Source organism: Poecilia formosa, unplaced genomic scaffold (genome assembly GCF_000485575.1).
Source record: "Poecilia formosa unplaced genomic scaffold, Poecilia_formosa-5.1.2 Scaffold3, whole genome shotgun sequence".
NCBI classification, from domain to species: domain Eukaryota; kingdom Metazoa; phylum Chordata; class Actinopteri; order Cyprinodontiformes; family Poeciliidae; genus Poecilia; species Poecilia formosa.
Genome location: NW_006799942.1, coordinates 3398841 through 3411014, shown reverse-complemented (window position 1 = coordinate 3411014; position 12174 = coordinate 3398841). Strand labels below are relative to the sequence as shown.

General features: G+C 38.6%; 1 protein-coding gene across 6 annotated transcripts in view; it reads left to right on the top strand.

Moving 5' to 3' along the window:
* Positions 1-12174, top strand: part of trim3b (tripartite motif containing 3b) — a 33337-nt gene that overhangs the window by 18838 nt on the left and 2325 nt on the right. For 5 of the 6 annotated variants that reach the window (XM_016673251.1, XM_016673258.1, XM_007555283.2 and 2 more), the window contains 15 exons: positions 2394-2569; positions 3013-3142; positions 3640-3750; positions 3889-4040; positions 4220-4400; positions 4507-4608; positions 4729-4827; positions 4935-5087; positions 6200-6578; positions 7040-7143; positions 7238-7405; positions 8211-8379; positions 9964-10005; positions 11762-11832; positions 11913-12053. In XM_016673251.1, the coding sequence (XP_016528737.1) occupies positions 2424-2569; positions 3013-3142; positions 3640-3750; positions 3889-4040; positions 4220-4400; positions 4507-4608; positions 4729-4827; positions 4935-5087; positions 6200-6578; positions 7040-7143; positions 7238-7405; positions 8211-8379; positions 9964-10005; positions 11762-11832; positions 11913-12053 (2148 nt within the window). In that variant the 5' untranslated portion in view covers positions 2394-2423. The remainder of the gene's footprint in view (positions 1-2393; positions 2570-3012; positions 3143-3639; positions 3751-3888; positions 4041-4219; positions 4401-4506; positions 4609-4728; positions 4828-4934; positions 5088-6199; positions 6579-7039; positions 7144-7237; positions 7406-8210; positions 8380-9963; positions 10006-11761; positions 11833-11912; positions 12054-12174) is intronic. The other variant, XM_016673261.1, reaches the window with a different exon arrangement.

Here is a 12174-nt window from a genome sequence, read left to right as displayed (position 1 = left end):
GCGGGCCACATGTGGCCCGCGGGCCTTGAGTTTGACACATGAGGTATATAGTATGCTTCTTCATATCTGGTTCATTAAAAATAAACTCTTCCCTTTTAGTTTAAAGCCAAGAGCAGAACAATGCATATTCACGTAGATTTAGAGAAACTTAAGATACTTACTGCTAAACATTTTATTTGTTCACACTGTTCTCACATGGTGAAAGTTCTGTGTCATTTTCATGACTAAGAGCAACAGACATGACCTTTAACCCCTTCAAGGGCTGCATGTCATTGGATCTTCTCTGCAAATACTGGAAAGATACAGTTATGCTCTTAATCACCAAGATTGTATGTTTGCTTGTGACGATGAGGCATGAGTACAGATTGGATATCAGGGATTGAGGGCTGCATTAGATTCAGGTTCAACAGATGTGCAGAGAAGAACAGAGTGGGGTGGGGGCTCATAAATCGAACTAAACCTTTGAGCATGAACTTAGATGTTCTTTTAACTGTAACAGTTGAAATCTTACCTCATACGTTCAATATGCTTGTTTCAGACACAAACTGCTCTCTGCTTAGTCTTTGAGCAAGAAAACGAGTGCCTGCCTGATGCATAAATAATATATATGCTGACCTACTGAGCAAATGTGACCAAACCACATGGATGGAACCAGTTAGCAACACCGAGATGCAAACTAACATGTGCAGGCTAAAGCTCTCAAAGGACACAGCCACAAGAAATGTCCAGAACAAAAATACATCTGACATGGTGTTTAATTGTTTTATTGGATTCTTCTTTTATAGACCAGCTACAAAAATATTTTATCAGCTGCTGGCGGCATACTTTTTAAGTATAAAGGTTGTGCTTGCACAAATGAATATGGAAGTGGGCCATGCGTAGACAGGAGTGGTTTGTGTTGCTAGGCAGAATATCCAGATCTGCAGCTGTATTTCTAGATGAGATTATGTAAAGCTGGTGGCTCTGTTGCTCTGCTGACCCACAAAGATTTAGCAACCATTATATTTCAGTGTCTACGGCATTTAACATATCTTTCAGAGTGGGGATTTCAGAACAACTCAGGGCAAATATTTTCTTTCATTAAGTGTCTGAATCAAACTATGTCCAAAGGGATAGTTCAATGTATAACCGCAGTAATGTGGGAAACATGAATGTCTAAATGAACTTAACCATATTTACAACAGCGCATATTCTTTAAAATTACTATGTAATTTGTGAATATAGTTCAGATCTTCAGTTCTTTTCAGTAAAACCAGGAGTTCACTGGTTAAACAAGAAGCATTTACATCAAACTCCTGAAATTATTATGGATACTTTTGAGGTAATAGATGAGTGACTATGGTTTCACATGGCATATCCATATGTGGTAATGGCACTTCATTTTAAAGAAGCTTTATTAGGAAACATTTATTTTGTGCTAAAGGTGTGTTTTACAATACAGATTAGCTTTGAAAACCTATAAAAAGGCTGATTGTAATTTATTAATGTTTCAAGCTTTCAAAATGTTAGTTTTTCTGGCTTTAATATATTTATATCTGTGCTTTAAGAAGCCCAAAGTACCCAACCCCAAGTGATGCTTTTTATTGCATGTTGTAATAAAAAGCAAAATCTATAAATCGATTAGATCTATACTTCTCCCAGTTTACTTCTCCCAGTTTCACTATATAGGCTCTCATTCTGGTTTTCTGTTGTCCCATAAAAAGATACATTTCCATTGTTTGGGAAATCCTTTTTTTTTTTTTTTTTTGCCAAAAACGATTATATTTTAGCTGCAGTTACACAGTTACAGGCACCATCATTGTATCTAACAGTTGGCATGTTTTCCCTCACTGTGAGGCAAGTTAGAACGTGGCTGCATTTTTACAACATGTTGCTATCCCTGTTGGCACTTCTGAGCATGACTCAGTTGTTGAATTATGTCACATGCACCATCTACTCAATTTGGATATTCTGGCCTTAATCACTTCTCTGCAAACTGGAGTAAAATGCAAAACAACTTTGTTTTGCATTTTACATTTTTATCCTGGGGCCACTTATGCATCTCCCTCCTAATCTCTAATTTTTTCTGTGTGTACTTGTTCTAACTAGTTGAACCATCATCAGTTTTATAAACATACCAGAATCCCTAATTCATTGGTTATTTTGTGTCTTTTTTTCCATGCTTTTTGTAAACTGTGGATACAATTTTTTTCTTTGGTATTACTGTTTTTTGTTTGTTTGTTTGTTTTTTACATACTCAGTGTACACTCAGACTCCTATCTCGCCTGCTAACTGTTTTTTGGCTTTAACTTATAAATCCTAGCATAACAAAATCACTTCACACCTAATTGTAAAGCAGAGTCTAGAACCTGAGCACCTTGTTTGGTTTATTTTATATTTTTCTATCCCCGCAGGTTGACTGCTGTCATTCTCTGTGGCTTTAAATGTCCACTGGTATGGCCAAGCGTGAGGCTGGGAACGCCAGCCCTGTGGTGCGTCAGATAGACAAGCAATTCCTGGTTTGCAGCATCTGTTTGGATCACTACCACAACCCCAAGGTCCTGCCCTGTCTACACACTTTTTGCGAAAGGTAACCATTGGGATTTGTAAACGTTGCACAACCAAGCCTGAAATGTCAGTCTCTAATAAATGTTGCATTTAAAAGAAAAAAAGAAAGGGGAAGAAAATAAAAAAGGATGCAACACACTTGTTGAACTCTAACTTCTTCTGTGGTTGTGGTTCCTGCATCATATTCTGTTAACTGTGAAATTCTTGTTAGCACCACATCTAATTCAAATCCCTAAACACAAAACAACAGCTTAACATTGTTGACTCCTCGGAAAGGCCTTCTTTAGAAATGGAGAGTGTCTTTTGTTTTTAAAGACACAATTACAAAAACTCGGTCTAAAATGTCTCCTTAAAATGGAATGCATTCATTTTGCCTCTTCACAATAAAACATCCTTTTAATTTTTACATGAATATCTCTGTTAATGTTATATCATGTTACATACTTGTTAACTTTCTCCCTGTAGCTGTCTCCAGAATTACATTCCTCCGGAGTCTCTGACACTCTCGTGTCCTGTGTGTCGACAAACATCCATCCTGCCTGAGAAAGGAGTGGGAGCTCTGCAGAACAACTTCTTCATCACTAATCTCATGGAGGTCTGGTCCTACATTACGTTTTATATCACAAAATCTGTCTATACCACAGATGAGGCATTACACAATACATATATACTGCAAAAATGCTAATCGGATACAAGCACACCTGTTGCTTATTGAAAATAAAAGATTAGAACAAATGAATAAAACCTGTATGTATTGCCTGTGTGAGCTTTTTTTTTTTTTTTCGAGCTGCATTTAATTGGAAAGACATTGTGAGAGGGAGGGAGGACATTCTTCCAGACTGAGGTCATTCTGAAGACTTAATCTCTGGGAGGTTTTTTTAAGATCACAGCTTTTGAGAGTTTAATTAACAGTGACTGGAAATTTAAAAAGTAAATGTTTATGTCATGGATTAAAAACACTTTAAGGTGATTTAAACTGACTGTAAATACCATTGTGTAATTTCACAACACAATGGATTTAAAAGAAAGGGGTATTCACAGACGTGATTATTAAAAATAACTTATAATGAGGATGGTAATGTGTTGTGTTAGGTCCTGCAGCGTGAGCCGGAGTGTTCTCGGCCCGAGGCCTGCAGTGTGTTGGAGTCGGTCAGCGCTGCGGTAGCAGGGAAGCCTCTTTGCTGCCCAAACCATGAAGGAAAGGTAGGAAATCCTTCTCTGCTCGCTGAAAGATCCTAAATTGTCTTATTTTGTGCTTTAGATAAAATGAAAGCAACGTGAAATATTGACATCTTGCAATGCTTACTGAGAGATTATGATTACGTTTGGCTCCACCTGCAGGTGATGGAGTTCTACTGTGAGTCTTGTGAGACAGCCATGTGTTTGGACTGCACAGAAGGCGAGCACCGGGATCATATGACTGTTCCTCTGCGGGACGTAGTGGAGCAGCACAAAGCTGTGCTCAAAACACAGCTTGATGCCATTCACAGCAGGTCAGAACTTGATCTTTGAGGGGGATTTTAGCTTTGCCCCTTCATGCAGCGATTTAATTTCTTACCGAGTATCATCCTAGAAAGGAAGTTTTAAAATGTAACTTTAAAATTTGAGATATATATTTCTAAGGTCAGCTGAAAATATCTTGATGAAAACCTTTCCTTTGGTTGTCTTGCAGACTTCCTCAGCTGACAGCAGCTGTTGAGCTGGTGAGTGAGATCTCGCGGCAGCTCAATGAAAGAAAAACTGAAGCAGTAGCAGAGATCAACAGTACGTTTGAAGAGCTGGAGCGGGTGCTGCATCACCGCAAGACAGCCCTCATCACAGACTTGGAGAACATCTGCAGCTCCAAGCAAAAGGTCCATTTCATACACTTTCAGACATGCAGTAATTGCTTTTTTTTTTTTTTTAAAGTTCTTGCTCTCCGGTTTTGTCAACCCATTTTCCACTTTTTTTTGAATGCAGGTCCTCCATGCCCAGCTTTCCTCTCTTCTCCAGGGGAAGGAACACATCCAGAGCAGCTGCAGCTTCACAGAGCAGGCTCTCAGCCACGGGAATGCAACTGAGGTGGACTCATAAATTATAATTTTCTGGCTACTCATAAGCCAACTAATCAGGAAATCAAATATAGTAGTGGATGTTGCATTTTTTTAAAGGAACAAAATGGTTAATGTTTTGTAAGTGTAGGTGCTACTGGTTCAGAAGCAGATGAGTGAGCGGGTCACAGCTCTGGCCAGACACGACTTTCCAGAGAAGCCACATCAGAACGCACATCTAGACTGTCAGGTACTATCCGCTGTTTGCTATGATTCAAACTCATCAATTTTAATCACCAGCAGCACCAACCGCTTTAACACTTGTGCGTTGATTAAAGCAGCAGTTGTGTCCTCTAGGTGGAGACTGAAGGCCTGCGGCGCTCCATCCAGAACCTGGGTGTTCTCCTCACAACATCAGCCGTGGCACACACGTCTGTCGCCACAGGGGAGGGACTGAGACATGCAGCTACTGGGCAGCACCAAACCATTACTGTGACAACAAAAGACAAAGTACTGACTTTTTTTATTTTTTTCTTATTCTGAGGTTTTAGTGCACCGTTATCATTTGGAATGCTACTTTCCTCTCTGAAAGTGTTTTATAGTGCCCTTTTACTATTTTACAGTGAAGTTTTATTATATTTTGTCATATTACAACCACAGATTCACTTGAGATTTTAAATAGCAAACCAACACAAAGCAGTGCTAGACAGAAAAAGGATGCATAGGTTTTAGTTTAAGTCTTGTCTGACCAGACATTCTGTTTGCCTTCTGCCACACATGACTTGCAGGATGCAAGACTTATTTTTACATCTGTCAGCAGGAACTTCTTCACCCTCTCCTAATAAACACCCCACTTAAGCTGAGCTGTGGACCACTGTAGCTCTTAGAGTCTTTGAGTCTTTTTGTTGCTTTTTGATAAATGCTGTCTTTGTCCTGCTGGTCCATTTAGTTGGATAGTCATATCTTAGTAACTTTGCAGTTGTCCCATACTCTTTCCATTTTCAGTTGATGGATTGACAGTGCTCTTTTAGATGTTCAGATGTTTTAACGACCAAACAGTGCCTTAAGAAGTTCCAAAAATGTATCCATTAGCAGCTGTATTTATATTTCATAAAAGTTTTATACATTCTGGTGCTCTGTCATTTAACTGGATTCTACAGCCAACTAGATTTTGTTTGCGGGTCAGAGTAGACATTGCTTAATGCAAGTGCTAAGCATATTTTCAAACATGTAGCTGTCAAACATTTTGAAAACTACATATCCTTTTCCTTTGCATGAACTCCAATGCGCCTGAATCAAATAATTGACTCATTACTAGACCTTTGAAGAACTTAAGTCAGCATTTTTGTTCAGGTGTGGTTAAGCATGGATTAATCTGAACATTGCAGGGCAGTCAAGGAGTTGGAGACTGCTCAAATAGAATTAAGTTTGGGGCAAAATGTGAGTTATTTGGGGTTATGAATGTAAGGCACTCTACCAAATCGAGTTTATTGCCACCAGATACATTTGCCTTTACTTTTTTAGCTATATACTAAAATTTTTATTTACACTTTACATATATACTTACACTGAAATTGTCTCTTTACAATGAGTTCCATAGTAATTGTTGTCATTATTTATAGGATGGAGAGTTGGTGAGGACAGGAAATGCTGTTTTAAAGGCTGAGATATTGTCGGCTGACGGTAACAGAGCTGCAGAAGTAGAAATAACGGACAACAAGAATGGAACGTATGAAGTGGGCTACACGTTGCGCTCCGAAGGAGAGTATTCATTCTGCCTGCTGCTGTACGGTCAGGCCATACGTGGCAGCCCATTCCGCCTGCGGGTGGTCAAACCGTCAGACGTGCCCCAGTCTCCGGATGATGTGAAAAGGAGGGTGAAGTCCCCGAGCGGGACAGGAGGCCACGTCCGTCAGAAAGCGGTGCGACGGCCTTCCAGCATGTACAGCACCACCAAGAAAAAGGAGAACCCCATTGAGGATGAGCTCATCTACAGAGTTGGTAAGACAAACTTCTAGGAGATATTTCAAAATGTCTCCTGTTAAGTAGGTTAACAATTTATAAGTTGTTTTTTCTTATTGCGTAACATTTTCTTAGTAAATTCTTGAAACTGGCAGACAAAAATGTTTCCAACAACAAGCAGAATTTTCATACTTTTCTCTGTCAAAGTAGATGCAACACAAAACTGGTTACATGCGCTGTTTACTTCCAAACTAATCTAATATTACCCACAAAAATTTGTCAGTGTGCTGCATTACCTACCTCTCAAATGAGAATTTCAAGTTTTAATTGCATAATAACAATTCAAAACCGCTAATTGCCTGGTAGACTGGGAAGTACTCAATAATCTTTGCTCAGAATTAGCAAGAACATGCTAGTATGGGCTGTCAAGGATAATAAATCATACACAGTGAGAGTGTTAATAATAAACACAATTGCTGAATGCCTAACTCTCCCATTAGGTTCCCGGGGAAGGGAAAAGGGCGAGTTCACAAATCTGCAAGGAATCTCAGCTTCCAGCAATGGTAGAGTGGTGGTGGCTGACAGCAACAACCAGTGCATACAGGTGAGCCAGACACATAGAAGCAACTGTGTAGGACCACTGTGGACTTAGAGACTACAACTTATGCGCTAAACATGAGTTCTGCAAATGGCTGCAGGTATTTTCCAATGATGGGCAGTTTAAAATGCGCTTCGGGGTCAGAGGTCGTTCTCCAGGACAGCTGCAGAGACCGACAGGAGTCACTGTAGACATGAACGGAGACATCGTGGTGGCCGATTATGACAACAGATGGGTCAGCATCTTCTCCTCAGATGGCAAGTTCAAGGTACACGTCATACACTGTCTCTTTGATCTAGGTCTCGGTAATGCCTTGTGAAAAAAAAATCATTAGTACTAATAAGCGCTGTAGCAAATATTTGTCTCTGTGTCCACAAAATGTAATCTCAAAGTGCATTATTTTGGTTACTAAATGCCTACTTGAGGAATATTTTGAGAGAGCACATAAATTCAAATGGAGAAAGACCTTTGAGGTCCAGTGGGTTCCAAAGCCCACTGGAACCCACTGGACGTATGAAGTTCAGGCCTAAGATTTAAGGCCTGAAAACAGCCTTAATCATAGAAAAGAGCAAGAGTGGCTATGACGGGGTCAGATGACTGTTTACTTACTCAGAACCAACATGCTGTTGTGCTTCAGGTTACGCCTACTCTTTGTCCTCTCTCTATTGGTGAGAGGATTGACTTTGGCATCAGCAGATGTTCTGTCAGCCCAGGAAGGTTCCTCTGAGGAGGCTGTTGGTTCTGAGGTACAATCTGGATGTTTTAGCAATTCCTCTCCTCGAATCAAAAATCAAATTGTAACCAACTGAAGAAAATCAACTTGATAGATGAGATGGATTTTCTCTACCTCAGGTTGATTCTTGCAATTGGATCTGTTCATTGATGGTTCTATGCGCTTGGTTTGGTCAACCCACAAGCCTCCCTTAATCCAATTCTCTTCGTCTCCAAACTAGAGCATTACTGAAAACAGAGGGATGCAGAACAGAACAAAGCCCTGTACAAAATACCCCTACAAATCCAACCAACAGGATTTTAGTTTGTTCAGTAATCCTTTTTGTCTTCTTCTACCACAGAATAAGATTGGTGCAGGCCGTCTCATGGGTCCCAAAGGAGTGGCCATGGATAAAAACGGACACATTATCACTGTGGATAACAAAGCCTGCTGTGTCTTCATCTTTCAGTCCAATGGAAAGCTGGTGACTAAGTTTGGAGGCAGAGGGACGTCTGATAGACAGTTTGCAGGTGAGGAGGGACGCTAAGTCTACAGCAGAGCTTTTTTGAATCCTGATGGAGAGGGTTGCAGACAAGCCGTCACAGAGAGTTTTAGGTTTTCTATAAATTGAAAACAGTTTCCAACCTCATATTTGTTCTATAAAGAGCTTCACGGGATGTTTCTCATTCATCTAGTCACACAAATATCCAATGGTTCCATAAATTAGCGCCATAACACTTCTTTTTGTCTCTGTAAAGAAATGTATTTAATAAATATATTGTGCTACATCTGCCATGAGCTGGCAACTTGTCCAGGGCGTACCTTGCTTCTCGCCTGATGACCACTGGAGAAGTCATTGTGCTCCTGCAAGTATAAGTGTGTTAAGGTGATGGATGGGTTATAGTATATGATTAAAAGGGGCAGGGAGTAGGATGAGGTAACATGCAGAATTGACTTTTCTAAGCTCTATATCATGTTATAATGTCATCTCCTCATCACACACATACCTGGAGTGTTGCTTTGGCCCATTTGTATACATTTTGAGGAATCCTTGAATCTCCCATGGCAGCCATTCAGGTGTTTCCTGTTGGTGACACTTCCAATTTTTCATCTATTTACCCAAAACGACTGCAACAATTAGGAAAAACCTGGTAGATCTATGTGTCTGCTGAGCTTATCATGGAAGCTACAGCGCTCCTAAGATCAATTGTAAACGTCATCAGCAGACAGCAAGGAGAAGCATTGTTGGGAGGATCTGCTTGAGGTGTGTCAGAAAAGGTAGAAAAAAGGTTCTTAAAGAAACAGAGGCCAATTTCATGGCATCGGATACAACTATGATGCAACGTCATTTTTCAAGTTGTTTATTTACCTGTCCCTGTGCCACAAAGCATGGTAAAGTGAATTAATGCTGCCAATATGGTGTATGCATCCCACTATGATGGTTGATGCACATTACATACACCAATTAGTTTATTGGAAACTCTTTGCCACCTTTTAGCGGTCCATGTTGTGCCCAATTTTGCTAAATTGCTCAGTATATATATGTGTGTGTATTTTTCAATTGTTTACTATAGTTGAAATAAGAATTTAATTAATTTTGCACCTATTTGATGAAAAATAGAAAATATTTCTGTTTTTATGAATAAAAAAATACATCAATGACATTTAAATTATTATACATGACATAAACTGTTGATGCCTTCAAATTTTAATCAGTTGACGATTATCTGTAGAATTTTGGCACTTTGGGCATTCCCTACTTTATGGGACAAAGGTTGAATTCAGTGTTTCCTTTTAGTTGTGACCACGCATGGCAAGGCTGAGGATCAAACCAAATCTATTTTAACCGGAAGAAAATTACTCTGTCCAACTCGGTATTTTAATCCACAATTGAGAAGCTAAATAATGACACTATATTTTTTGTTCTTCAGTTAATGGAATATGAGATGTTAAAGTTATTTGTAACTTTAACATCTTGCTGACATTGCTTGGTTTGTAGCAGCAACAGAAGGCGACTCTACAGATTGCCCTTAAGTGTTTTCTTTCTCGCCTGTCTTTATTTCTGATGACGTGCTTGTTCTTTCTTTCTGTTCTTCCTTCTGTTCTTGATTCAGAAAAACTTGGCCCAAACTTTAATAAATCTGGCTCAGTTTTCAGTAAGTACTAAGTGTGGCCTTGCTGCGACCTTAATCCCACGGTGTCCTCTGTCTAACCCAATTCCCTGATCACGTGTCTGACTTCCAGAGAAGACAGATTGTTGATAAAGATGGATGAAGATATACTTGTACAGAGTTTGCTTGAAATTCAGCTACAATTTCATGAATAACAGAATCAACATGTTGTCATGTACACTGTGTGTTTTTTGTGTGATTATAAAAAAAATAAGTTGCAAAAATACAGTGCTATGAAAAAGTATTTGCTCCATTACAGGTTTTCTTAGTTCTTGCTTTTTGTCATGACTGAATGTGTTTTAATAACGGACAGATATTTTCAAATAATTTTTTTGAAATGTCATTTTTAATTTTTATTTTAAAATACTAATCAAATTAATGTCACGCCATGTGAAAATATAATAGCCAAATTGTTGATTCATTAATTAACTCTCATTTTTATTTATTTATTTTTTTCAATTTCTCTAGTCACACTTAGGTCTGGTTGTTTGTCTGAATTCTAGAATCGACAAATAACTTAAAAATAACCTGTCTGACAACATAAAGTAGAGTAAAATATCTCAGAAAGCAACAGATTTTGCCCTGATCTTAGGCAATTCAAGAACAGATGAAAAGCAAGTGACTGACATCTGTCAGTCTGGAGAGGGTAGCAAAGTGATTTATAAGTCTTTGGTTCTCTAGAAAACCTGAAACAGGAAGAAATGTTTGCCGGTTGACGGGAAGCACACCAATTGCACTTCGGAGGCTTATTCATGGAGTCACAGAATAACCAAAGGAAACATCTATAGTCATCTAACGGTGAAAACCACTGATAACTACAATATCAGAAAACGGTGAACAGAAAGACACATCTTATGTTTGACAGAATATAGCTGTTTGTGAAGTGCCAAATAAAAATACTTGTCTTTGAGTGTGTATCCCTTTAACATCACTCATAAATCTAACACCAACATTTATGAAAACATCAGACTTATTAAAACAAGAGTTGATCCAAATTCAGCAACAGAGACGTAAGACTAATTGCCAGTTATTGTAAGACCTTAATGGTCGCTGTTGGCAACATGATTTATTGATTTTATGAAGTGCTGCTTTTTGAGATCTTTTATCCTTCTTCATGTCAGACTGTTTAAGAGATTTTGTCATTCTACATGTCAGGCAGTAGCAAGCTCATGGTGTGTGTAGTGGAATTGAACTAAAAACATTTAAGACATTAAAACAAAACCAGAAGAAATCTGTAATGGGCTGAATACTTTTTTTTTTCACAGAACCATCCAGATGTTTTTTAGTGGTCTCTGTTAATCAACAATCCTTCTGTGTTTTATGAAAAACAAATGTTTGATTCTGAAGAACACCGAGACGGATGATCAAAAAACTCAAAAATAAACGCAGCCAACCCACGTTGCAATTTTTTAAACCATCAGTACAATCACACATCCGTTAGCATGCACTAACAATGCAAAATATGATTCAAACTGGAAAGTCTTGCTCCTTACTACTATTTTAGAAAACATTTTTAAATTTAGAACGGCAAAATATGATTCAAACTGGAAAGTCTTGCTCCTTACTACTATTTTAGAAAACATTTTTAAATTTAGAACGGTACATAAAGTGTTTTACATAAATATGAACAGCAACAATCTGATCAAACATGCTTGACCGGCCTCATAACTGTGACAGGATTTGTGCAAATAAAATGAATATGTTTTTTCCAAAACTTGTATGATTCTGTCTCTCTGTTCAGGTCCACACTTTGTTGCAGTGAACAACAAGAATGAAATTATAGTGACAGATTTTCACAATCACTCTGTTAAGGTAAAAGAAATAGGATTCCTGCAAGTCTTCATATTCAGAGAGTGTATCTGGTGGTATGAATTTATTACTACTTGTTGCAGGTATACAGCGCAGATGGGGAGTTTCTATTTAAATTTGGCTCTCATGGAGAAGGCAATGGCCAGTTCAACGCGCCCACTGGTGTGGCTGTAGATGCTAATGGAAACATCATTGTAGCCGACTGGGGTAACAGCAGAATACAGGTAATGTTCATTTTTCTTTTCATCATCATTAATATGTAGCTATCATAATGATAACCTTAAATTCCAACTCTTTGATATAATACCACACCTTAAAAAAGATATTTATACTCTGCGAGCTTTA